Below are 27,888 nucleotides of genomic sequence, written 5' to 3'. Positions count from 1 at the left end.
ATATGGATAAATAAATAATATGCGAAGCGTTACAACAGATAGAGCGCGGTCTAATAATTTGTGTTAATAAATACTAAAACATTACAGTATGTCATTGATGTTTGTTTTCGAGTGCAGTCCAGTAGATGGCGATAAACAACATCTCGGCAGGAAGCGCGGCGCAATGAGAAGAAGTCAGAAAATGGCGATTTCCGGGCCGGGGCTGTGAGGTACGTGTAACGATTGATTGTTTTGTTGATGTTTTTATTTGTGTTTATTCGTTTAATGACATTTTTTTAAACTTACTTCATTTTTTATGGTTAGCACATTTTGTGTTCTGTCGTGGGAATCCCCTGACTTGGTCCTCAGCCAGCTAGATGTCTGATGTTATCTAATCTACCATTATCAGCTCCGACAAGTCATAAACACACTCAATATAACAACAATAGCAACAACAACAAAAACTAGATTTAAAAAGCTTCAGAAGATTTAGATCAATTGTCGCTGAAGTCATGGTGATGTTGATTTGTTTCCCTGAAGACTGTTTCAGTTGATCACTGGAGTTGGTTATATAGAGGCCTTCCTCTGTACTGTGTGTGATATCTAGATTACTCTAAGCTAAATGATTAACATTAACTTGTTATTCAACACCCCTCTTACTAGTCAGTATTATTAGCAGTTTTCTGTGTTGAAGCTACACATTATGAATAAACTCTTTCTGCTTACTTGGAAGGGAGCTCCGTGAATCATTCCCTAAATGATTCGCATTCGGTTCAGGAGTCACGATGCTTTTACAAAACGATTCATTATGATGTCGCTAGCATATATTATGGTTTTCTTTGCACCTGTTGTTTTTAAAAAGTCTACTTGTCGTAGGTGAAAACAGTTTATATATGTATTAATTAATCAACATGTTGTAAAAGGTTCATATGCTCTTAAACCCAGAGAGTATAGGAAGGGGTTATTGTGTTTAAAGTATATAACAGAAGACATGTTAGTCTTGCTCTGATGTACAATGGATTTACACAAGATAAGCAAGCCTGAGATTATCTCTGACTCTACAACGAATCTGTCGCAAAATGTCCTAAACTTTTGTGCTGCATGTGAAGTAAAATTGCTTCTTCCACAAGTCCTCAAGGTTATATGAATTAAAAAAATGATTATTTGGGACAAAGCGTCCCAAGCAGTTCACTGTTACACTCACAAAACAACATTAACTTTGTTGGCTAATGATAGTCTGTCTAAACATTTGTGGTGTGTCATGTAAACTAAAGAAGAAAAGTAAAGCATGCTGGCTACAATATCTCCACATATTTAGTAAGTTATGTATTAATCTTGTAGTTTTGCGTCCTTAAAGTAATATTGCATGTAAATAGCTCACAATTTCGAAAAGACACTTATTAACTGTACTTGTGCTTTCTGTTGTTTTATTATTAAAGCCTTGGCAGTAAAAAAAAATATTATTTATTATTATTATTATTATTATTATTATTATTATTATTTGGCCATTGATAATCCAGTAATTATTTTTGCACCTATGTAGACAATCAAGTAGTGAGTATCAAATGTTTAGATTATGTGATATGTTTAATAGATGTAATAATAATTTTACTTTTGTTTATTCAGCTTTTTTACATTCTCAGTTAATTCTTTATTGACTTTTTCACCTACAGGTTGAAGGCAAATCGTCCATACTGACATTGTGTGGAATTCTTTACGATTTCATCCTGCTGGTGCTGCTGCTTTAAGGATCTTCCCCAACTATGTCTGCTGACATCATGAAAGGTGAGGGACTGTTGTGTTGTGTTGTTATTTACAAAAATCAGACACTTGTTGGATTTCTCATCTCCATAATTTGTCCCGTCTTAGACCCCTCTGCCGTGTTCGTCCGTGGCCCCGGCGATGGCATGGAGACGGACAAACCTACACTGAAACTGGAGACGTCTGTGGAGCCACTGCCTCTAAAGGCGTCTCCTCCCAGACAGAGTCCCAGGACTGCTCCAGCATCCCCCGGTGTCCTTCACCTGGGAAAAGTGAACCGGGAATCCTGCGCTGAGGTGGAGGCCGTGCGCATTGTCGTCCCGCGTGCCGCCATCATCCGGAGCGCCCGAGCAGGTGCTCACCCTGACAGCAAGACGGATGAAAGAGGATCAGGGTCTCCTCACCACGGTGAGGACCGCCCCCCGTCCCCGCCCTCAGAACCACAGGACTATAAGAGCATTGTGGAAAAGCTGCAGAACTCTGAGCGCAGGCTGCTGCAGGACAAAGAAGGGCTTTCGAACCAGCTGCGTGTTCAGACTGAGGTTACTTTTATTCAGAGGAATTTATTTTCAGATATTTTAGTCCTTTTTTTGTAGCCTCATTAAACTTACTTAGAAACCGAGTGGTTTTATTCTGCTGTATTATTTTAAATCTTAAACATACCCATTTTTCCTTTGTAACAGAATGATGCGGCTTTTTTGTCATGTTTATTTCATCTGCAGGTAAACAGAGAGCTGAAGAAGCTTCTTGTGGCTTCGGTAGGCGACGACTTGCAGTATCACTTTGAGCGACTGTCTCGGGAGAAGAACCACCTCATCCTGGAGAACGAGGTTCTGGGCCGTAACCTGGCGCACACGGCCGAGCAGCTGGAGCGCATGAGCATTCAGTGTGATGTGTGGAGGAGCAAATTCCTCGCCAGCAGGTCAGTCTTTTCACACAGAGGTGAATTTCTGGATCTGGTATACTTTTATACAGTGGGACAAAATCTTCGAACATCATGCAAGCACAGTATCTAAGTCTGTTTTCTGAGCAGATCTGTTCCCACAAGGGTTTACTTCTATTTTAATATAAAATTACAGACACTTGCAGTCAGATAACCAGAAAAATTGTTCAACAAATCCAGACTGTCACCCAGGAGGATTTACACACGGGTTGAGTGCATGCTAGCTGTGTATCCTAAACAAAATCATCTTATCCTGGATGATCAGGAATTAGTCTCAGATCAGTAAGCATTGCATTTTATTTTAAATATGATTACTGATGTAATGTTGAGCACAGAGCAGAGGTGGAGCTGGGTGCAAACTCAAATCATACAAGTCTTACAACCATGACATAATCAGGGAGAAATTCTAAAATATAGGCTTCTGCAAAAAATTAAGAATGCTTAAGATTGCTTTAAAAACTGCTGACACTTTAGCACTGCTTTTTTTTAATTCATGTTTTTGCACCTGATAAAGAGAGCAGGACGTTTATGGCTGCTTACTTGATATACACTATATTGCCAAAAGTATTCGCTCACCTGCCTTGACTCGCATATGAACTTAAGTGACATCCCATTCCTAATCCATAGGGTTCAATATGACGTCGGTCCACCCTTTGCAGCTATAACAGCTTCAACTCTTCTGGGAAGGCTGTCCACAAGGTTTAGGAGTGTGTTTATGGGAATTTTTGACCATTCTTCCAGAAGCACATTTGTGAGGTCACACACTGATGTTGGATGAGAAGGTCTGGCTCTCAGTCTCCGCTCTAATTCATCCCAAAGGTGTTCTATTGGGTTGAGGTCAGGACTCTGTGCAGGCCAGTCAAGTTCCTCCACACCAGACTCTGTCATCCATGTCTTTATGGACCTTGCTTTGTGCACTGGTGTACAGTCATGTTGGAAGAGGAAGGGGCTAGCTCCAAACTGTTCCCACAAAGTTGGGAGCATGGAATTGTCCAAAATGTCTTGGTATGCTGAAGCATTCAGAGTTCCTTTCACTGGAACTAAGGGGCCAAGCCCAGCTCCTGAAAAACAACCCCACACCATAATCCCCCCTACACCAAACTTTACACTTGGCACAATGCAGTCAGACAAGTACCGTTCTCCTGGCAACCGCCAAACCCAGACTCGTCCATCAGATTGCCAGATGGAGAAGCGCGATTCGTCACTCCAGAGAACGCGTCTCCACTGCTCTAGCGTCCAGTGGCGGCGTGCTTTACACCACTGCATCCGACGCTTTGCATTGCACTTGGTGATGTATGGCTTGGATGCAGCTGCTCGGCCATGGAAACCCATTCCATGAAGCTCTCTGTGCACTGTTCTTGAGCTAATCTGAAGGCCACATGAAGTTTGGAGGTCTGTAGCGATTGACTGCAGAAAGTTGGCGACCTCTTCGCACTATGCGCCTCAGCATCCGCTGACCCCGCTCCGTCAGTTTACGTGGCCTACCACTTCATGGCTGAGTTGCTGTCGTTCCCAAACACTTCCACGTTCTTACAATACAGCTGACAGTTGACTGTGGAATATTTAGGAGCGAGGAAATTTCACGACTGGATTTGTTGCACAGGTGGCATCCTATCACAGTTCCACGCTGGAATTCACTGAGCTTCTGAGAGCGACCCATTCTTTCACAAATGTTTGTAAAAACAGTCTGCATGCCTAGGTGCTTGGTTTTATACACCTGTGGCCATGGAAGTGATTGGAACACCTGATTCTGATTATTTGGATGGGTGAGCGAATACTTTTGGCAATATAGTGTAGATCTTATTTAACTTTGAGGCGGGAGTGGGGAGCGGGGGTTGCAATCTGCCTCAGAGTAAAACCCAAACCTTTTTAGAAATTTAGAATAGAACTAGGGCTGTAACTAACAATTATTTTCATAATCGATTAATTGGGTGATTTTTTTTTTATTAATCGATTAATCGGATAAAAACACCACATTTTTAAATACCTTTTTATTTCAAATTAAATTTACACATTGGGTATTACAAATATGAGCGTAAAACTAAACCTTTACACTACCACAATGTTTGTTCCAGCTTTTAAACAGAAAACTTTTGACCTTTTAAAACCACAAACTGTTTGTGTTTCTTAAAGAGGATGAACTACTAGACTACCAAGTTATGATCCATTCAGTCTTCCAGAAATTTTGCACTGCATTATTTTTAATTGGTAACAAATACTAATTAAAGACAAATATAGTTTGTTTATTTTGATCAAACTGTTTTAATTTGTCAGTTACGGTCAAGACTCTGTGTTTATGAATGGTTTTAAAAAGCGCAGTACAGAACGCCAAGGGCTCAGGATGTGCCACGAAATTGCCATGACAACCTGTTACTGTAAACAAAGCTTACAGACAGCTCTCTCTCTCTCTCTATCTATCTATCTATCTCTATCTCTCTCTCTCTCTCTCTCTCTCTACCCCCCCTCCCTCCCTCGCTCTCTTCCTCTTGATCTCTGTCTCTCTCCAACTAAAGCCTATGAACATAGAGCTGCTTTATGACACTGTTCACAATTAGACAAAAGAGGATGGTGCATCTCACTGAATGCTGCTAGAGTTATATTATATTATATTATATTATATTATATTATATTATATTATATTATATTATATGATATGATATGATATGATATGATATGATATGATATGATATGATATGATATGATATGATATGATATGATATTATATTATATGATATTATATGATATATTATATTATAGTGTAATGTAGTATTGTATATTATACTACATATATATTTTTTACCTCATCATCTGTATTGCAGCATGATTTACAAGCACTGTCCTCCATTTTAACCCGTCCTCTTGCCGTGTGTGAACGTAGAGTGATGGCCGAGGAGTTGACTAATTCCCGAGCTGCTCTCCAGCGACAGATTCGAGAGGCTCAAACTGCCATCCAGGACCTGCTGCGTGAGAGAGAGGAGTTCTCCCGAGACATGACGCACACACACAGGTAAGAACATGAGGACATCACACATGGTGACTGGCTAATCCTAGTTGAGTCAACCTTGTGATTAAATCTGTATACCGGTTAAAAAACAGTGTTCCTGCAGGATCAGTACAGTCCAGAACAAGGCTAGCACATGATGATATAGTATACCAGCAAATGTACAACACTGTATTCTTATATATTCTATAACTAAATATTCAACACATCATAAGAGTCTCAGACAAGGAGACTTTTTGAAAACTGGAAAAAAAAAAGCCAGTACAATGTATATAATCTTACACTATGAAAAATAATTATTTTCCAAAAATACAACTTTATTAATCCTGAGGGAAACTGCAGAGGCGCAAGCCATAGTTTTAGCTTTATGGCTTACATACAAAATCACACAGTCTATAATTCATACCATCTAAAGTTTCATTTTAAAATATTTACCACATCCGCCTCACACCTCCAGAGCTGGGGGTTCTAGCCCCACATCCGCCCTGTGTGTGGGGTTTTACATGATTTCCCCGTGTTTCAGCAGATTTCTCTCCCAGTCCAAAGACATGCGCTGTAGGTTGTCCCTAAACAGTCAGCAGTGTGTGAATGAGGGTGTGATTTTGCCATGTGATAAGGTGGATCCTTGTGCAGTGTCCCGAGTCCCCTGGGATAGACTCCTCTGGTTCTCTGTGACCCAGTATGGGATAAGTGGTACCCCGAATATGTCTAAAACATCTTAAAAAACCCTCTCATGTTATTGTTATATAACGACTGCTATGTACACGTACACATGCTATTAACTGAACCGTATCTGTATTCTCTTTATACTGAACAGCTTTATATTTTTTGTGATAATCAGGTCTCTGGAGCAGCTGCTAGTCTCACTACAGTGGGGTAGACAGCAAACCTACTACCCCAGCGCACAGCCGCTCAGCACCGGAGAACTGGCTGCGGCCAATCACAAGCTGGCTGATGCCATCAACTCACACCTGCTGGGAAACACAGGCAAGAGCAGCAGCACGAGCGTGAAGAGCAGCTCAACGTCTGAACTCTGCAACACGCCGGCGGAGAAGATGGCTGAGAAGGTAGAAAAGACCTCCATGTCTGTATTATGTTCTTCTCTTGTGTAGATGGAGGGATTGGGAGTTGGAAGGATGGTGGTGATGCCACGACTGCTGTCTTATATTCTTAATCCTTATTTCCCAATTCAGGTCCTCAGGATCCTGGATCCCATTTCCTGCCCAGATTCGGCGGGTGACTCGGCCAATCCTGACTCCACCGTGTCTCCTTTCCTTCCCAATAAGAAAAGCATCGGACGTTTTCACCCGTACACTCGCTACGAGAACATCACCTTTAACTGCTGTGAGCACTGCTCCGGAGAGCTGCTCGTGCTCTAAGACACGCTCACATGAAAGCCATACTCCAGTGCTGTTTTTCTCCATTTACTGCATCTGTAGAGTTAGGGATTTTTCCAAACATGCACTTTGAGACTTTTGTTAGTACGTTTGAGACCCTCAGAGTTCCTGTTTATTCAAAACCTTTTCACTTCTAATAGAAGTCTAAGGGCAGATGTAGAATTCTGTACCTTCTAATTACTTAGGTCTCACAAAGTGTTAATTGATCAGTGACAAAATGGTGTTCATGTGTAAATTATAAATGAAATCAACTGCTCATTTCTGAAAGTATAGCCATTTAAAGGTACATATGATTGCTGAAAATAGCTATGAAGGTGTTTAACATGTCTATGAGCTGCCCCTAGGCTTCTCTTCTAAGTGAAATGTTCAGTTCTTTTCTCAGTAAAACATATAAAACCTTACAGATTAGGCTTTCCCTGTGGTAACACACTCTGTTACAATTCCTATTTTCTTATTTTATTTTTTCCGAACAGATCTGTGCCCCGAATACAGATGAGTGCAAAAGTTTGCATACCCTCAGCACAAAGAAATGTAGCGTTGGGATTTCTACAGCTGTTTCTTCATTACTACAGGTCACAGAAACGCTCAGGTGTTTGTCGTGTAGAGTAGTGAAAGGGAATGATGTAAATAATAATGATGTAAATGTTATGATTCTGTTACATTTTCCTTCATTTAAAAAGAGTTGAGGTGCAAACTTTTGTCCTTCGCTGTATCAGAAGACACACAACTGCTTCAGTGTAATATAACTATACACCTGACTTTTTATTTTTCTATCAAAAAAAAGCAAAAAACAGGTATTTTTTACTAAAGCTTGAACACTATCATGTAGTAGGATGTTGTGTGCATTTGTGAACGGATGATTCATTGCATTAATTCGAAAGAAAAGAAAATGAGGAACTCCAGTGAAAGTGCGGTGATGGATCCCAACAACCACAAAAATAATGGAGCAATAAAGGGCATGAAGCCTTTATTATCGCCACACATACATTACAGCGGAATTTTTTTGTGTAATAAATGCGACAAGAAATAATGCGTCTTATTGTGGACACCAAAGAGAGAATAGTTAGAGACTTTTTTTGCATTTTTTCACTTTATATTATTATTTTTTCCCCTGTAACTTGAAGCTGTTGATTTCTTTATCAGCTCGTGTTCACGTGGGACTCGCCTCGTCTTTGCACAACTATTTATACGTAACATGATAAAAAAACTTTTAATTCTTTTTAAGATTAAGAAAATGCTGTGTGATGATTTGCCTGATGCGTTTCTCTTGAATTGCTGCTTTTCTCCCTGATTTATGCAGTGTGTGTTTTTGTTATGGAATTTTCCAGAAAGATTATCTCATCTTTCATCTGTGTGCTTGATTGCTAGGGTTCGTTTTCATAAAAGCCCGGCACTGCTTGTTTTATCTGTGCATACTGAATCAGGAATAAATGAGCTGCTTATACTTGAGGCAGTATTTGTGAAAGAAATGTATTCTAGTGTTTGAACCTGTTATAAAGAACTTGGGTGCAATTCTACAAGTCATTTTTATTTCTATTGTAATGAATCTGTTTGTAAAACATTTCAAACCTCTGTACATTTTGTAATTTTGTGAGATACATCAATTAAATTCTGGTTAATTGTACAAAACAATGTTCAATCCAGTGTTTGAATCATATTTTTCAATATAACATTAATCTACCGAGTTTGTCATTTTTCTGTGACACAACCATCACATCACTGAAGCAGATTTTTGTTTAAAGCTCATATTCATATTACTGAATGAAAATACAGTGCAACATTTATAAGTTTGGTTTTAATATACCTTTCTTCTGCAGAATCCGCAACAGAAACAGGCAGAGGTTTGAGATTTCTACATAGAGCAGTGTTTAATATCAGACATCTGCTGCATGTAAGACAAGGTTTCATGTAATGTTGATTTTGGAGTCATGAACTGAAGCATTAACAGCAATAATTCAAGAGTTTATTTGTTAAACATCAAATTCAGTAGATAAGAGCAGTTCATTTGTAGAAAGAGAAGTCATCAGTGTGCTAAAGCTACTCTTCCTCCCACCAGTTTCTTTTATGCTCTACTCTACCACGTTCCTCTAGCTTGTTTCTCAGCGCGATCCGCAGTTTGCTCATGCTGGATTCGTTTTCTGATCTGAACGTCGGTTTGGATTGGACAACGCGTGTGTTCAGGTTTTTCTGTCTCTGTTTACTCACAAATATTTTCTCTGCGTTCCCTCTGAAAGCGCTCACTGTTGTACTGGCTTTCTCTGATCTTTGTACACTGTCTTTAGTTCTTTGCTGATGGAAGCCATCGTGCTTTCTCTTGGGCACAAACTCCAGAGCTTTCTCCCAGCTGCCCGTCTCCTTGGCCGTCAACATGATGCGGATCATCTGGTCCAGCGTCAGGTTCTTGGCCCCAATTTCCCAGTGCAGGAACTCGTCCAGAGGCAGGCGCGCCGTGGATAGATTGAGGCGCTTGGCGTTGGCCAGAGAAACGCCGCTCTGGATGGATCGGTCCACCATGGCTCCGATGATGTACACTTTGCTGTGGTCAAAGGTGCGGAGGACGTTAGGAGAATCGGCGGTCAGGTAGACGAGGTCCTCTCTGGGAAACATGTCTACATGCCGCTGGCTGGTAGCGGTGATGAAAAGACGATCCCATGTCTCTTGGCCGTAGCGTTTCAGGAGCTCGTGCTTGTAAGCGCCGCCTGGCTGCAGGTTGCAGAAATGTAAATGGAAAGGATCTACAGAGCGCCGGTTCCAGCCTTCACTCTCCATTAGCTGCGAGATCGTGTTCTCCAACTCACGCCTCGTCATGTGCTGGTCATAGCTCATGTCATAGACCAGAGGCTGGCCAAACTGCATGGCCTGTGCTGCTCTCCAGCCTAATGCTTTGTCTATAGAACGAGTCCAGAACTGCATCAGATAAGTATTTCTGAGTTTGGGTTCTCCTTCACCTTCCTCCTCTGCATCTTCCAGCCCGTCTGTCCGTCCTGCCTCCTCTTTGTTCACTTCCGTCAACCTCTCAGCCTTCTTTTTTTCCTTTTTCTCTTTGTTAGCCTTCTTATGACCCTCTTTTATAGCCAGGTACTTGAGGAACTTCCTCTTGGAGGACTTAGTGGTGAGTTCTGCAAGCGTCTCCAGGTGCTCATCTGTAATGTTTTCTGGGACTTTTTTCCCAGCTTGCCGCCACATGTCCACCAGCATGCGACTCGCCTCGATCGGAGAGTTGTCTTCTTCTTCTTCTTCAGCTGTTGAGGTTTCTTCTTCTCTGTGCTTGGCTTTCTCTTTTTGTGATGCCTGAGATCTCATCACTGATTTCCATGCATCCAAGTCAAGCTCAGGTTTATGCTGAGGAGCCTCTTTTTTCAACGTCCAGCCGGTACTCAGACATCGGCTCGTGCATACAGCTGAGCAGGATGTGGATGGGTTTGTGACATGATATTTCACAAGTGTAGAAGCTGGAGGGAGAAACCTCCTCAGCACAGCCACACTGTGAACCCTGACAAACATCATGGGCTGTAAAGTTAAAACCAGATGAATGCTGATACACAGACTGGCTGAAGCTGGCTCATTAACCTGTTAACGCAGTGACAGAAATGTTCCAACACATGCTCTAGTTCCAGTTAGAGAACACTCTTAGCAAGCTCGTACCGTTCGCTCCTCTGTCTTAGGTCACGTTGAATATCGGTGCATCAACAAATTCAGTCGTAGTAAAACAAAAAAAACACACTCGACTTAATTTAATCATTTCCAACAAGCAATTTCCACAAATCTTAAGCCATGAATTTACAAAATGTCAGAGACGACAAATTTGCGGCAACAAACATCTCTAATAAAAAGTCGCTTTTTATATTTAAAGTATATTTAAACACCATGTTTCTACACGGACAACCTTCAACAGCGCTATCAGTCTACATTGAGCTGTGTTCCAAACACTGCACCATCGAGGACTCGAGGACTCTTTATCCGGTTCCGCTTTGTTTGAGCTCACTAAAGTGTACACTCTAAGGAAGACAGACAGCAGTGCCTAGGGCGCCGTTTGGGACAAGGCCGAGCCGCGTTGTTGTTAATACGCTCCATTCAGAAAGATCCCGCCTTCTATGCGATGATTGGCTGGTTGTTCGATTTCGTTTTGATTATTAGCCAATCAGAGCGCTAAGAGGAATATGTTGCGTTAAGTAAACGTTACCGGTTTGTTATTGAAATCCTGGTGAAAAGATGAGTTTGTTTCTGCCTAAATTGTCGTGTAAGAAGGATGTAGATGAAGTCATTAAAACAGTTGCTGAGAAGGTGCTGGTGTTGCGCTTTGGACGAGATGAAGACTCTGTTTGCATGCAGCTGGACGAGATTGTAAGTCTTGCTAATAATGGGTTTAGCTTGACACGTGTGTTATGATTTTCTGTGTTCTAACCTGACCTACAGCAGAACCATCTTGTGTCCTCTTGTGCAAGTAATATTCTCTTTATTTTTCTTTGCAGCTGTCAAAAACCTCCCATGACCTGAGCAATATGACTTCTATTTATCTCGTGGATGTGGATCAAGTCCCAGTTTATACCCGATACTTTGACATCAGTTATATTCCTTCAACTGTCTTCTTCTTCAATGGGCAGCACATGAAGGTCGATTATGGGTGAGTATAAAGTCATTAAAGCCACTCAGCAGCAGCTGAAGTAAATAAACACTAACTCTAGACAATTATATCCTGTAAACCTACTTTACAGACGGATTTGCAAATGCAGATATAAAATGATTGACCGCAGTCCATCTGTTAATAATCACGATGTTGTGGGTCACTGAAAACGAGCCTCCACATGACCACTACTGTACATGTTATTTGGTGGTTGGATGATTTTCAGCACAGGATTCAGACTGACATGATAGTGTGTGGATGTGAGTTGTCCACCCGCCAGATCATTTCTGGTGACTGACTTACCTTTTATTAATGGCTGGACTTTGGTTACAGTCCAACAACACCTCAATCTAGACCATATTGCCATCTTTGGGACACCTCTCTGAATCATTGAATTCAGGTGTTGGGCTCGGCTCCTTAGTTCCAGTGAAAGGAACTCTTAATGCTTCAGCATACCAAGACATTTTGGACATTTTCATGCTCCCAACTTTGTGGGAACAGTTTGGGGATGACCCCTTCCTGTTCCAACATGACTGTACATCATACCAGTGCACAAAGCAAGGTCCATAAAGACATGGATGAGCGAGTTTGGTGTGGAGGAACTTTACAGAGTCCTGACCCCAAACCGATAGAACACCTTTGGGATGGATTAGAGCGGAGACTGCGAGCCGGACCTTCTCGTCCAACATCAGTGCCTGACCTCACAAATGCACTTCTAGAGGTGGTCAAAATGGTCAAAAATTCCCATAAACACACTCCTAAACCTTGTGGAAAGCCTTCCCAGAGGAGTTGAAGCTGTTATAGCTACAAAAAAGTGTGGGCCAGCTTCATATTAAATTCATGTGCATGTAAAGGCAGTCTGCTCTAATTCATCCCAGAGGTTGAGGTCAGGACTCAGTGCAGGTCAGTCAAGTTCCTCCACACCAAACTCACTCATCTATGTGTTTATGGACCTTGCTTTGTGCACTGGTCTGCAGTCATGTTGGAACAGGAAGGGGTCATCCCCAAACTGTTCACACAAAGCATAAAATTGTCCAAAATGTCTTGGTATGAAGCTAAAGCATTAAGAGTTCCTTTCACTGGAATTAAGAGGCCAAGCCCAACCCCTGAAAAACAGCACTTGAACTCAATGATTTGGAGGGGTGTCACAAAACTATTGGCAATATAGTGTATAATGGTAGGTTTATCGGAAAAAACAAGTGCAGGTACAAAAAACATCTGGTAAAGTACCTGCTCTGTATTTATTTGTACTACTGAGTGTCTGTACATCTTTATAATCCTGTATAATTTCCACCAGGTCTCCTGATCATACCAAGTTTGTCGGATGCTTTAAAACAAAGCAGGACTTCATTGATCTTGTTGAGGTGATCTATCGCGGTGCCATGAGAGGAAAGCTGATTGTGCAAAGCCCTATTGATCCACGAAATATTCCTAAATATGATCTGCTGTACCATGGGATTTAGCTATAATTATTCCTCCACAGATTTGGAGGCTGGGTTTGTGAAATGTTGGTTAAATTACAATGGACATGAAGACAAAATTACTGAAGTGTTTAATTGAGGTGTTTGCTTGTATTTGTAAATCAGATAAATACGTTTTAGTTGTTTCCTATGGAAATGCATTCTAGCTTAGTTTTTAAAAATGTTCTGTTATTTCTACGTTACATGTTTTCATATGTATGAATGATACAGTACTCTTGCTGTTTGAAAAATGTAAAGAATCAGCATTTGTATAAAAATCAGCATTAAAAATAAAATCTAATGAATTGTCTGGATGTACATGAAGTTGTTTATTAAATTTATTTCCACCAAACATTACACACTACTTTAACTGTTGTAATGATGCTCGTCCTATTTAAGTGCACATCTTAGATACAAGTATCCACATTCAGGAAGTATTATTGTTTCCGTCTGTGGTGCTGCTCATTTTTCTCACGCTAAGGCTCCTGCTTCTAGTAACGATCCCGAAGGGCGTCGGTACGACTGCAGGCCTCATCAGTTTGGTAAAGAAGCGTAATATCGATTCCATGCACACAGCAGGCGCCGTCTCATGGCACTGTGTCCCTGCTGACATCATCCTACACCCCGCCTTCAGTGACCCCACCAGCCGATTCTTGGGCTTGCTGCTCAGCACCCATGTGCTGGAATGTACCTTGATCCAATCGCGTCCCGAAGGGCCGAGCGGCTGATGCCACAGGTTGTGTGAAGAATCGACGAAGGCCACTGCACACTTCCGTTGTTGTATCTCTTCCAACCTACAGCACAGGAGATGAACAAAAGCTAAACCTCCGTGACCATGTGCCACCACTGCGATTTGCTCTGCAGTGCTGTTCAGCAGTAACTGATCCCACACCTGGAGCACATGCTCCTCTGGGGTCATTGCTTCTTCGTTGGGGTTCATTAACAAAACAGCACAGGATTCCTCCAAAGCCCAGCGCACGTATGGGATCTGACTCCCTCTCTCTAGACCCTCATGGGCTACAGCTCTCCAACTCCACACGCCACACCTTATAGTGCCTTTACCCTGGATCAGGACCATTAGCATCCCATGATGTCCCAAAGCCCCTGGACTCATGTAGACAAATCCAGGAGCAGGGGAATCAGATCGGCTTCCTTTGTCCAGGTACACCTTGATCAAGTTACACTTATTTTCAAGGAGACTGTAAACATGCTGGGAGATGTAGCAGCACAGAGTTGTATGTTCCCTCATGGTCGCTTGAACGTCCTTGAGCTGGAACGGGAACTTGTAGGGTTTCAGTGTGGCTACATGACAGAGATGTCCATCCTCAGTGAAGGAATATGGGAAGTCTGATGGGGTCTTTTTATTTACTTCAGAACTCTCCAGCATCTTTAGAACTTGAGCTGTACATAGACTAAATCACTTTGGGTAATTCTAGGCAGTAACAGATAATAAGTGAGGAAAATTAGGTTTCTTCAGCCGTGGTTTCTCTTCTCAAACCCAGCTGATTCAAGTCTCTTGATCACTGCTCATTTAAATCAGGTGTTTAACCTGGAAAGCACTTCTTACACCTTAATCTGGAGGTTGAATATTGAAATCTGGACTTGCACTTTTATTTTTTATCATTATTATTTGATCACAAATGACTGAAACTATTTAAGATTCAGTCCTACAGAAATCCTGCTTATAAATAATGTTTGTCTTGATGAGAGGAGGCAAGGACTTCTGTGTTTTTCTTAAATGTGGGCTTATCAGTGGTGTATTTATAAGTCACGTCGCGCATCATATAAAAATTTTAAGTAAAAAATGTTTTTGTTTTTTTTTTTTTTTTAGAGATAACGAAAACTCGTTTGTGTAGTTAATATGAGATTAAATGATTTGAGATGAAACTCACTCTATGTAAGCGGAACTTTGTTTTCTGGTTTTCATTCAGCGGACGTATTTTAACGCTTCACCGGATGGAACGGAAGAAAGATGGCTGCGACCTTGCTGAATGCGTGTTGATGAAATGACAGCTTTGTAACAAAGAGAAGATGCGTTTTAAAGTAATAGTTTAAAGTTAATTCATTATCATTATTTTTATTATTATGATGTTTTCGGTGTTTAGGCGCGTGCTTTCAGGGCTGGCGAGCAGGACGCTGGAATCGCCAGGTAAATAAAACACACAGCGAGTTTCATATGATATATTGACATTGATGATGCTTTACATTGGTTTGTGTTTAATCATGTATATTGTTGTTGCACGGGGTATTGCTTCATTACATCAAAATGTTTTCTAAGAGATGTTTTTCTCTATGCTTTGCCTCTATCTTCAGCTATCCTGCAGCAGCATCACTTGAAAGTTCTCTCTGCTGGGATGAAGACGTATGATGTTCCTCCAGACTACAGTGGTAACCCTTTTATTCATTTAATATCAACTATTAATAATGAACTACACAGAAAATTCAACCCAGCTTATAGTGGATTAATAAAAAACAGAATAATATATGGGTTCTCGTGCTGATTTAAACTTGATTAGATTAGATTCGCCTTTATTGTCATTGTGCAGAGTACATGTACAGAGCCAATGAAATGCAGTTAGCATCCAACCAGAAGTGCATAAGTGACACATTTACAATAAATTATAATAAAGATATACAGCTATGGGGGTGATATGTACAGGAGAATGGATGTCTTATGTACAGGTGTAGTAGGAATTATAAATAGGTATAAAAAATATCGATATATCTATGTACAATCAATGTATAGTAATGAAGATCTGTTAAGAATTAACATGCTAAACGAGATGCATGTTTAAAAAGTATTATGTACAGTATTGCAAAACCAGTTTTTTAAAATTTCTATAGTGCAAAGATGCCAGGTGGATAACAGTGAGGTAAAGTAACTGTACACAGCTGTTCAGTAAGGAAACAGCCACAGGGATTGTCTTCTGGATGGGAGAAGTGTAAATAGTCCGTGATTTGGGTGAGAGGCGTCTTTGTTAGATTTTTCTTTGTTAGGCGTCTTTATTGTCATTGCAAAGTACAGGTACATAGCAACGAAATGGCGTTTAGCATCTACCAGAAGTGCAAATAGTAGACACTGTGCAAATGAACGAGTGCAGGTAATTATGTACATCAATAAAAAAAAGGATCAGACTATGTCAGTATGTGCATAGAGAAGTATGTGCAAGTTGTATTTACAGCAGATCTATCTATGAAGTGAACAATATGTATATTATAATTATATTTCACAGAGAAATTATTATAATTATATTATAGCAGAATAATGCCTTTTGCCCTCTGCAGGCAGCGAAAGCGCCTGAATCATGGCTGTTTAATTAAAACATGTTCACCCTCATTATTTATTTGTTTCCACTGTCTTTTGTACAGATGTGGTTTTACTAGAGAAGCCCAAACTCAAATTCCTCAACAAAGTCCCTAATTTAAAGAAGGCCAAGAAGGAGATGAAGAAGCTACGTGATATCCAGGGTCCAGCAAATACCGCTAACACCTTCAGATGGGGACAGTATGGCATTTTGGTCAGTTTTTTTTTTTTCTGTAGACTGTCCAATATGTGTAATATCTGTAATTTTTTTTAAAATAAAACAGTTTACATCAAGGTGAAAGAATCATGTTGATGGATGATTGTGGGAGTTTTGAAACACCGGTGTCACATTAATGCTTTTGGTTTTAATATAGTGATTTATTTTCGCCTCTCCTCTCAGCCTAGCCTCCACTATCCCATACCTTTCCCATACCATCATGGTGTGGCTGATCGACTTTATCCCTCTGTAGTTAGTGTAGGTCTGCACATCTCCCTTATTCTTAAAAACCAGTACCACTACACTTTTTCTCCACTCCTCCGGGATCCTCTCACTGTTCAAGATTTTGTAAACAATCTGGTTAAAAATTCCACTGCCATCTCTCCTAAACATCTCCATGCATCCACTGGTATGTCATCTGGGCCAACTGCCTTTCCACTCTTCTTCCTCGTAATAGCTGTCCTCACTTCCTGATGCATCTCCATGTCCAACCTCCTTTCTCTCTCTCATTTTCTTCATTCATCTGCTCCTCAAAGTACTCCAAAACACTCTCCTTGCTTGTAAGCACATTTCTGTTTGCATCCTTTATCAAACTAACCTGCAGCACATCCCTCCCAGCTCGGTTCTTCTGTCTAGCCAATTGAAGTCCTTTTCTCCTTCCCTAGTATCCAACATCTCGTACAGCTCTCCATACATCTTTTCCTTAGCCTTTGCAACATCTGTCTTTACCTTGCGCCACATCTGCTTGTACTCCTGTCTACTTTTTCCATTTCTCTGCCTATCCTAGTTCGTTTTTGCCAGCCTTTTTCTCCATATGCTTAGCTTTTACTTCCTCATTCCACCACCAAGTGTCTGTCTTCTTTCCTCTGTCCAGATGTCACACCTAGTACCTTCCTAGTTCCTAGTCTTCCTCACCATTTCTGCAGGAGATGCCCAATTGTCCAGTACCCCTTCATCACCTCCCAGCATCCGTCCTCTCTGAATTTCACACAACAGTCATCTTCCCTTAGCTTCCACCATCAGATCCTGGGTTCAGTCCTCTCTCTTCTCCTCAGCTTTGCTTCCTACAGTCATCCTACAGACTACCATACTGAGCTGTCTAGTTACACTCTCCCCTGCCACCACCCTACAGTCTCTAATCTCTTTTAGGTTGCATCTCCTGCATAGGGCACAGTCCACCTGTGTACACTTTCCTCCACTTTTATGTCTCCCTGTGCTCCTCCTTCTTAAAATATGTATTCACCACTACTATTTTCATCCTTTTTGCAAAATCTACCTCCATCTGTCCTTCCATGTTCCTCTCCTCGAAACTGTATCTACCTGTTGCCCCCAACTCATCACCTCTGTTCCCTTCTCCTCCTTCACACACCCCACTTGTGGGGCATATGCACTGATGACATTTACAAACACCTTTTAATTTCCAGCTTCAGGCATAACTCTGTCAGACACACTCTTCACTTCCTCTACACTCTTAATATACTCTTCCTTCAGGATTACTCCTACACCATTTCTCGTCCCATCTACACTACGCTATAACAATTTGAAACCACCTCCAATATGGCTTCATGTCAAGGAAGAGCAATACAGATGCTGTGTTTGCTTTGAGAATGTTGATGGAGAAGTATAGAGAAGGTCAGAAGGAGTTGCGTTGTGTTTGTGGATTTGGAGGAAGCGTACGACAGGGTTGGCTGAGAAGTATGTTAGGGTGGTGCAGGATATTTATGAGGACAGTGTGGCAGCAGTAAGGTGTGTGGTAGGAATGACCGACTGGTTCAAGGTGGTAGTGGGATTACATCAAGGTTCAGCTAGGTTCATCATGATGGACAGGATGAGATCAGACACGAGCCCCCATGGACTATGATGTTTGCAGATGATATTGATTTGTAGTGAGAGTAAATACGTGGGGTCAGCTGTCCAGGGTTATGGAGAGTGTGGTAGAGAAGTGAAGAAGAGCATACAGGCATACAAGACTGTGTGTTGAGACCATCTATGTTGTATGGTTTAGAGATGATGGCTCTGACAGAAAGACAGGAGGTGGAGCTGGAGGTGGCAGATTAAAATCCATATTGAGAAATGCTCTTTAAAGAACTGTAGTTTATTTTTTTTTAACCCTAGGACACTAGTCTCTTTTTCATTTTTTTCATCGTGGGCAGAAACTCTTTCATACAATGTGACTGTAACAGAAACCAATAACCATGCTGACAACCATAGTCAGACCTAAAAAAAAAAAAAATAGTTCACGGTCCTTGCTACTTTTTCACACACATACCTGTGCCTACCTCAGGTGTGAAACCAATGTATGACACTGTTGTATTACTGGTTTGGTGTACTATATCCTGAGCAAGAAATAATCCCTCTAAGACTCTCTACATAAATCTCTATAATTCCTCTATAAGGTATATCCTTGTTACGTATTGATTGCTGAGTAAAATTTAGCACAGTGTTATTCAGATAAAGCTGTACTCAGTATTTGTTTCTTGTTTCTGTTCCTTCTAGGCCATGGGTGGAGGATATCTGCACTGGGGCCATATGGAGATGATAAGGCTCACTATAAATCGGCGTATGGATTCTCGCACCACCTTTGCTCGTTGGCGGATAAACGCTCCTTACAAGCCCATTACTCGTAAAGGTCTGGGTCAGCGCATGGGAGGAGGCAAAGGTGCCATCGACCACTATGTTACACCGGTAAAGTGCGGCCGGTTAATAGTGGAAGTCGGAGGTCATCTTGAACTTGGGGAAGTGGAATCTGTGCTTAAAGAAGTGGCAAAGAAGCTGCCCTTCCCAGCCATGGTTCGTTTTTAATTTGATTTCTATCAATGTTCTTGTGCCTGCATCTATGTATCTTTTGATTATATAGGGTGTTTGGTATTTTGCATTCAGTATAGTCTGAAGGATGGTGCTGAAGTGATGCCTGAACTCTGGTGCCTCTCTGTGTGGAGGTTTGCGAGTTCTTTGTTGTGTCTTAACCGAGTTCTCTGGTTTTCTTCCGGAAAAAGTGCTTGGGGGTGAATTGGCGGCTCTAAATTGCCTCCATGTGTGTGCATGATACTGTGACGGCCTGGCATCTCAGGGTGTACTCTGAACATGATGAACAGGTCACTAATGATGAAATAATGAATGAAATGAAAAGCATCCAAGCCATCAAGATCACCCACCCAGGAATGCTAGGCCTGATTGGAAAGTAGACCTTAATGGAATGCTGGCATATGTTAGCCAGTCATTCACACCTGGGGGTAATTTGTGTTAGCAGTTCCATCTACTGCCATGTTTTTGGTAAGAAAACTGGAGAACCTGGAGGAAACCTGTACAAACTCATAAACATACACAGACATTAAACTGAGATCTTCAGACTGACAGCAGAAGGTCTAGACACCATAGCAGCTTTTATTGGCCATGGACCACCCAAAAGGGCATCTGACTAACATGTAATGCAGCCATTCGGTGTCATGTTTAAGAGTGTAAAATCTGTCCGAAAACAGACTGGCATGCAACATTTAGATTGTTCATTTAATTTGTGCATGAATCGATTGTCAGATTAGTTGTGCAGATTAGTAGTTGTAAACACAACTACTTCATTCTCGCATGAGTGAAGCAGAGCATCATGACAGCTTTGTTTCCAGGCAGACCGTAAAACATTCACGCTAGAGCTGGGCGATATGGCCAAAAAATTGAATCTCCGATTTTTTAAAACAAAATTCGATTTTCGATTTTAAAATGATTATTTTTCTTTAAAGAAGTTTAATAAAACACTAGAGACTATAGAATAGATTTTTTTTTAAATTTGAACAAAAACAATATAACCAAACATGAACTGCTAATTTGGACTAAAAGTGCAGTGTTATTGTTATTTTAGAAAAACAATAAATACAACAACATAACCTTTTTTGGGGATTTATAAAATGCAAAAATTCACCAGTCTTTACAAGTTCTAATTATTCTAGTAAAATAAAGTAATGTAACAAAATATGAGGAATTTGTAAAGTGCAAACTGCAGACTTAACTTAAATCACTTTTTATAAAATAAATAATTGTCACCTGGGAAAAAAATCCCTGAAGAAAAACAATTTTGTAAATCAGTTCAACACGCAACTAACACGCTAAATAAAACCAAACAGGAGCCAGACAGCATTTTACATCTGTGTATATGGGCATAATCAGGGGCGAGTCTAGGATTTTCATTTAAGGGGGACTCTGCCCCCAATGTGGGTATAATAGTAAATAAATAAATAAATAAATAAAGGTTTGACTAACAGGGTAGGATGGGAAACTTATTGCAGCATTGTATTGCATTGCTCTAATTCACGCTTACTGGAAATCTTGAGGAATCCAGTCGGACAACGACTTTGAAACTCCTGAAGTGTTAACAATTTTTTGTGTGTTACGTATTCAACGGTTGATTGCCTTGATGTCGGTGTCTGTGACTATCTTACACCCAGTGCTCACATCCATCAGTTGTTGTGTTTACACAGGTTCTTGGAACATTACAGTAGTGGTCCCTCATTTGTAGAACAGCATCTGCATGTCTGAATAGGGAAATGAAAACCGATACTAATCTTTCCATGTTTTAACACGTTTCTGTGTCATGTTCAGCGCCTTATCAATCGAGTTATGAGAGCTGTTCAGACGAAGTGGCAGGAAATAGTGATGTAATCATTTGTTTATGGACATGCCATCTGTAAGATCTTGGCCCAGACAGGCCCAAATATGGTTTATTTAAGGGACTTTTCTTACTGCGTCTCAAATGTGTAGGTTACAACTGAAGAGAACATCATTTATATCTTAAGCATGACCCTGGTAAAACCCATTACCTGCTTTTATCCTCCTCTAATTCATTTTCCAGTATTTCCTGTTTGCCTCTCATTTTACACCCCGATCTATCTAACGTCAAAACTGTCCCAACTAATCAAACAGAATAGAATAATAGAATAATAATCAATGAATCAAATAAAGCAAAGCCTCAGCTTTAGATTTATAGTCATTTCTGGGATGATGAGAATGTTTTCCCTGTTTATAGACGCGATTGTGAGGCATGATGTTCTCATGTCCTTGCTCTGACAGGTCTTCTAAACAACGCCACTCTGTTCAGTTGTTTCCCCAGAATGTTGTCTGAATGTCACGGTGTCACATTTCCATGAATTGCACTGACTAATTGTAGAAGTCATACACAAGCACACACAAGTATACTACAGGTATGTGAAATGCCTCAGCTGCACATAAGTGGCCTCCAGTCAAGTGTGACAGGTGAGAGATTAGTTGGGTGGAGAAAGTTCAGGTGTTTCATTGTTGGGGGATTATATATAAATACACTAGAGAGTGTGTGAGTGTGTATGCATGTGTGTATATTCCGCTTCATTATCTCTATTTTAACTCTCTCTGGGCTAAAAGTGTGATCTCTGTAATGTTGATTGTGAAGGTTGGTACCAGAACTGTTGATCACATCAACACAATCGCACATTGGTGTCCATGCAGTTTTGGCCATGTAATTATTAATGTTGGATATTTAATTTTTTATATTTATTAGTCTTTTTGCTGGAATACTGGTTTCTCAACATGGTGCCATATTGTAAAACCTCCATGTGCAAAGTAAAATCTGTGAAACAATTAGTATGTTAATATTCCAGTTTACTTCTATCTGTAAAATATTTTCTTCATGCAGGTGGTGAGCAGAGAGAGTCTGGCTGCCATGCAGCAAGAGCAAGCTGAGAGGGAGACCAACAACCAGAACCCATGGACCTTTGAGAGAATAGTGAGATCTAACATGCTGGGCATCCGCAAAGTCATCAGCCCCTTTGACCTCCACAATCATGGCCGCTACACTGGAAAATTCTTCAATCCGGAAAGGGTCTGAGTCTATATGAAGCATGGTGGGCTGAAAAACAACACCTCAGCACACAAAAAAAAGTGTGAAAAGAATTGTGTGAATTTGAACACAGCATCCTGTGTCAGATTAGGATCACACTGAAGTGAGAAGACTAGAAATCAACAGTGTGGTTACCGCTGAATCTGAAGTATGTGAGAGCCAAACCATCAGGCCACAAAGTGTTTTGTAATATACAGTGTTTTGTATATTAAAGCAAATTTCCACAGAGCCTCGGTTATCAGTCTCTGTGAGGTTGTGTGCAAAGTTTTTGTGTAAACCAAACTTCTTGCACCAGATTTACAAAAGCTTTGAAAAGGATTTTTTTTTTTTATTCACATGTATGAATGCAAATCATTCTTCATTCATTATTTCTGTAAAAACATCCCTGAACAGGTCAAAGGTTTAATATTGATACAAGCAACACACTTCTGGTTTTAGATTTTTCAAAAATACTTGATTATCAATAGTTAATTTTGATTACATTTTTGATCACTGTAAGAGAAAACAAGTGAAAATACTGACTGGAAGAATATGTGGCTTTCTTGTGTTATTCAGATGAATCTGATTCCAAGGCGTTGAATACATTACAAGACACTCTGGATGACTGCTGTAAATTGAATAAAAATAAGCAATTAAAAGTTGACAATCCATGCAAATCATGTTTTGTCTATAGTTAGTCTTTTCATGTGTAGATGTAAACACACTTATTAGCATGAGTAGGATAGGAAAGTTTTTCTGAAATTACAGGATTTTTTTTTGTGCAATTTCCAGCTTACTGTCTAAAAGTTGTACAAAAACATGTCTGTCTATCCAGTGTTGTATAAAGTACCCAAAAGCCATACTTGAGTAAAAGTACAGGTACAGGAGAAAATGACTCAAGTAAAAGTTAGTCAACCATTATAATTCTACTTGAGTAAAAGTCTTAAAGTATCTGAAATAAACTGTACTTAAGTATCAAAAGTAGTATTTTCATGAATGTATTCAAGTATGGAAAGTAAAAGAAGAAGTAAATTAATAAAAAAGCAAGACTAATAATTTGGAGAATTATGAATTTTATTCTGTATTGATTTCTTTCTTAAACAAGTGCACCACTAAAAAAAAAAATAAGACTTGCATGAAAGAAAGAAGAGGCCTTTAGAACTGTATTGTAATGAAGTGTACAGTATCAGTGTTTCCATACATGTGCACTTGTGACTAAGGCCATGTCCACACGTACCCGGGGATTTTTAAGAAGGGAGATTTTTCTGCGTTTTGGCTTTTCGTCCACACGCTAATGCAGTTTGAGGTCGTTGAAAACGGAGCTTTTGGAAAACTGCTTCCAAAGTGAAGATTTTCCAAAACTCACCGTTTTCAGTGGCGTTGTGTGGACAGGGGAAACCGAGATTTTGATGAATTGACGTCATTGTCGGTGTGCCAGTCTCCTTGATTTGACGTCATCTTTGTTATGAAGATATTTTGTGCAATAGCAGACTTACGTAAACTACTGACTGTGTTAACGTTGTTTACTGGACTTTTTACATGCGTGTACATACACGCGCAGTTACTCACACATTACGTTCATGAGGGCCAGAATGTAATGCGAAGCTCACTGCTGCTACATACAAAACTCCCACAACACACACAGCGATGGTGGTTTTGGACGAGACCCGGTTGGACTTCTACATTCTACAATGCAATTTTCGCATGTCAAGGCCATCGCTTTCACGCGACGTGTCATTGTTGTTAAACCAACGGAACCAGCAATAAAGTTTTGGCTAGGCTCCTGACAGAACTTAACAGGGCGTTTTGTGTTTTCATGTGGACAAAGGTCGTGTGGACAGAATTAAAAAAAAAAACGAGGTTGAAAAATCTCTGTTTTTAAAAATACCCAGCTACGTGTGGACATACATTACCAGTCAAACGTTTGGACACACCACCTAATTCCATGGTCTTTCCTGATGTTTCTTTCTACATTGTAAAACAATGCTGAAGGCGGACGATATACACAATAATGTCGTTTGAACAGTTGATATTGAGATATGTCTGCTACTGATGCTCTGTAAAGCCTTCATAACGGCTCTAATCTGAGGTGCTGTTAATTGGTGATTTCTGAGGCTGGTGACTCTAAATGAACTTCTCTGCAGCAGAGGTAAGTTTTGGTCTTGCTTTACTGGGATGGTCTTCATGTGAGCCAGTTTCATCATGGTGTTTGATGGGTTTTGCAAATGCACTTGACAATACTGTTCTTGCAAGAACTATTCCAGAACACCTGACCTTCGTGTCTTAAAATAACAACTGACTGTTTTTTGTTGTCATTACATATGGATTACTTAAGTCCATGTGTGTTATTTCATAGTTTTGAAATCTCCAGTATTGTTCTAGGCAATTGGCAATTGCAGCCATTCTAGAGCCAGGGTTTGTCTTATTGTAAGTAATAAATGTTAAAGGTAACTGTAAGAAACTACAGACTGCCTCAACCCAGATTACACTGCACAGTACATGTCTGAAAGAGCTCATTCCCAAAAAGGCTTACATATCATATAGAAATATATTTCATTCAAATCAGTTTATCTTTATGGTATTTTTTACATAGGCTTAAAGCAGCCTTACATTTAGAACACTTAATCCAATCAATTATTAGTATGGGATTGGCAGCAAGACATCAAGGACCATCACTGAACAAAGGGTATACGTGACCGTGATTACCATTTAGTATTGCCCGACAATTTGGGTGATAACACCTAGAACAATACCTAGCCAAGGTGTACGTGACCGTGATTACCATTTAAGGACATCCGGCTAGACAACAGTATCATCCAGCCATTTGGGGGATACCAAGTTCTTACACTAATTTACATTTAAAGTGAAACTCATTTCAATTACACGGGAAACACTGTATAAAATGTTTGAGCAGGATTTGTCCTGTGTTCTTTTTGACTCCGATGAACCCAAAGTACTTTATGTATTTTGTCACTGCGACTCTGCAATAAACTTCTTAATTAAGATCTTTGACGCCCTCATCGTTTTATTTTTCTTACATAACCAAAAGGCGTGTATTACTGAACCAGTAACCTATTAAACACAAAGGAATATATGGTGAGGATTCTCTTACTATTTTATCAAACATTAACTGAAAAATCCATACAAGAAGGCTGTGTCTTAAAGCTGACATTAAAAAAAATCAATCTCTTCTACAAGTTCTTATTAATTAAGTACATCAGTGGTACGTTTGTTACCAAGTTGTTGTAGTAGGACAGGCTGCAAAGCATTTACCAAAAAAAATGGATAAATAAATTGTGACTAACAGTGCAAACCTGATTTTTTCCAACATCTAGATTCACAAGATGCATTTTTATACAGCTTTTGAATGTAAGAGATTAGGGTTAGGAGATTAGGACATTTAAGTTCTGTTTAGCTGTTAATAATTTTCATTCATTATAAAGTTTTAAAGTCACATAAATTCATAAAGACCCAAAACAGTGAGATCTTAAGAAACAAGAGAATTGTTCCACTCTGATCAACCATAATGCCAGAGTTTGTGCTAAACTTCAAATGTATTACAGACATTACATGTAAGATAGAGATAAATTCTCCTCATTGAGCCGAGTGTTTTTTTCAGTGGTGGGCCGTCAGGGCCAGCAAGGCCTTCTCTGCTGGCCTAAACAGCAGTGATCTGAATCACTGACTTGCATTTTAATATATTTAATATATTTTCCATGAATGTGTATTAAATTATTCCCAATAGTCTATTCTCTACATTTCATAGCTTTTCTCTTGGTTGTGCTGCTTCCAGTAGTGTATATTTATGATAAGAGTATTTATCCAATCATGTTGGTGGCTGACATCATGTGTTGCCAGGGAGAAAGAAATCTGCCATGAAATTGTTACCTTAACCAATCAGATTTCGAGTTGGCGTCACTGGGGCCATCTAGCAGGCATACGATTATGCCAGCAATTTCATGTCTTTTGATTGGATAATTGGAGTAGTCAGAGGCAGCGAACTGCACAAACTAAATAAAATATATATTATTTTTATATTATATTTATATTTATTATATCATATTTTAACTCAAAGTGGCTGACAGAGGAGAAGAAATCAATTTGGTCAAAAACATCCTTACAAATGCATTTTCAAGGCGGACTGTAATAAAATTGACTATTCCTTGTGAGGTGTGAAATACTGTCACCTAATTTCTTTTTTACTTTGCTATTTAATGGTTGATTAGTATCTATTGCCGTGGTGTCATAATGATGGTTTAGAGGTGGATTAATTCAGGAAGGACACTAGTGAAGGCCTAGGTGTGAAATGCACGGCCCACCACTGGTTTTGATGTATGACATGTCTACAGTTTTTTGGGGATTAAATTCAGTTTATGGCCTGTTGGGTCCTGCTACTGATTACTCAGTGAGTGTAAATGGGACATTTCACAACAGACAAAAGTTAAATAACACACATCTGGAGAATACTGAAAGATTTAAAAAACGATCCGTGTCTTTGAGTCAATCATTGTAGGACTAGTTAGACGCCAAAAATTGTATACATCTTATCACTACCTAGTAGCTAAAGATATTAAACCATTATAATTTTGACCAGCAGAAAACCTTGAGCAGAACCAGATGTGAAATCCATCCACTTCTCAGAGTGTGGTGTTGTTTTGGTGTCCTTCAGCTGCTCCCTGTTCGTGGTCACCACATTGGTTCATCCCATCCGCATATTTGTTTTGGCACAGGTTTTACACCTGATACCCTTCCTGATGCAACCCTCCTATTTTATCCAGGCTTGGAACCAGGATTGAGAGCTAATCCCTCAGTGGCTGCATTGGTTCCCTGCCCAGGAATCAGCGGGTTTCAGCGGTGAGATTGCTAAGCCTATTGAAAGTTTTTTTTTGGTAAGTGCAATCATTTGGAAGTGTATCCAAGTAGGGCCGTCATCAGTAAACAGTGTATACATTGAGGACACTCCACAGGAATATCATCATACAGCCAACCTCAACAGCAGCAAATGATTCTATAGTGAAGGAAATTCCAAGTAGAAATAAAGCATTAGGATGCTCCATTAGGGGCATCAGAAAACATCCACATACTCTATGATGTTTTATTAATGGATTTTGGACTTCCCTTTCCAGCATGCCTTCTACAAATATCCAAATAGTGCTTGTCCTTTTTGTGTATGTGGTTCCATTCATTTTGAACACATTATTTGGCAAATATGTATCATCTATTCAAATCTGATTACATTCTAAGTTTCTATTCAAGGTTAGCTAACTCATGATATGCAAGAACTGTAAAATTCAATTCTTGCTTTAATATTCTTTGAGAATAGGTTGTCCAAATCAAGTATTACCCTTCAGGTTTTTCTCCAG

At 40.0% G+C, this 27,888-nt stretch overlaps 5 protein-coding genes across 5 annotated transcripts; 3 read left to right on the top strand and 2 right to left on the bottom strand.

The window, feature by feature from the left end:
- Nucleotides 1-82: 82 nt before the first annotated feature.
- blzf1 (basic leucine zipper nuclear factor 1) lies at nt 83-8,696 on the top strand. The gene is made up of 7 exons (XM_058380341.1): nt 83-209; nt 1,653-1,764; nt 1,849-2,282; nt 2,463-2,662; nt 5,562-5,690; nt 6,526-6,751; nt 6,878-8,696. The coding sequence occupies exons 2-7, from the start codon at nt 1,743-1,745 to the stop codon at nt 7,061-7,063; spliced, it is 1,197 nt and encodes a 398-aa protein (XP_058236324.1). The 5' UTR covers nt 83-209; nt 1,653-1,742; the 3' UTR covers nt 7,064-8,696.
- Nucleotides 8,697-9,015: 319 nt separating this feature from the next.
- trmt10c (tRNA methyltransferase 10C, mitochondrial RNase P subunit) lies at nt 9,016-10,831 on the bottom strand. The gene has a single exon (XM_058380340.1). The coding sequence runs from the start codon at nt 10,586-10,588 to the stop codon at nt 9,119-9,121; it is 1,470 nt and encodes a 489-aa protein (XP_058236323.1). The 5' UTR covers nt 10,589-10,831; the 3' UTR covers nt 9,016-9,118.
- A 387-nt stretch (nt 10,832-11,218) lies between these two features.
- On the top strand, nt 11,219-13,463 carry txnl4b (thioredoxin-like 4B). Its single transcript, XM_058380597.1, has 3 exons — nt 11,219-11,425; nt 11,554-11,705; nt 13,003-13,463. Exons 1-3 carry the CDS (start codon nt 11,294-11,296, stop codon nt 13,166-13,168), a joined length of 450 nt encoding a protein of 149 aa, XP_058236580.1. The 5' UTR covers nt 11,219-11,293; the 3' UTR covers nt 13,169-13,463.
- A 129-nt stretch (nt 13,464-13,592) lies between these two features.
- Nucleotides 13,593-14,696, bottom strand: si:ch73-41e3.7 (uncharacterized protein LOC572312 homolog). Its single transcript, XM_058379814.1, has 2 exons — nt 14,690-14,696; nt 13,593-14,566 (listed from the first exon to the last, which is right to left on the bottom strand). Exons 1-2 carry the CDS (start codon nt 14,694-14,696, stop codon nt 13,593-13,595), a joined length of 981 nt encoding a protein of 326 aa, XP_058235797.1.
- Nucleotides 14,697-15,107: 411 nt separating this feature from the next.
- mrpl16 (mitochondrial ribosomal protein L16) lies at nt 15,108-23,581 on the top strand. Its single transcript, XM_058380968.1, has 5 exons — nt 15,108-15,314; nt 15,479-15,553; nt 16,535-16,683; nt 19,183-19,476; nt 22,343-23,581. The coding sequence occupies exons 1-5, from the start codon at nt 15,251-15,253 to the stop codon at nt 22,532-22,534; spliced, it is 774 nt and encodes a 257-aa protein (XP_058236951.1). The 5' UTR covers nt 15,108-15,250; the 3' UTR covers nt 22,535-23,581.
- Nucleotides 23,582-27,888: the final 4,307 nt, after the last annotated feature.

The sequence above is a fragment of the Hemibagrus wyckioides genome, linkage group LG26 (assembly GCF_019097595.1).
Source record: "Hemibagrus wyckioides isolate EC202008001 linkage group LG26, SWU_Hwy_1.0, whole genome shotgun sequence".
Classification (NCBI taxonomy): domain Eukaryota; kingdom Metazoa; phylum Chordata; class Actinopteri; order Siluriformes; family Bagridae; genus Hemibagrus; species Hemibagrus wyckioides.
This window is presented reverse-complemented; position numbering and strand designations above follow the sequence as displayed.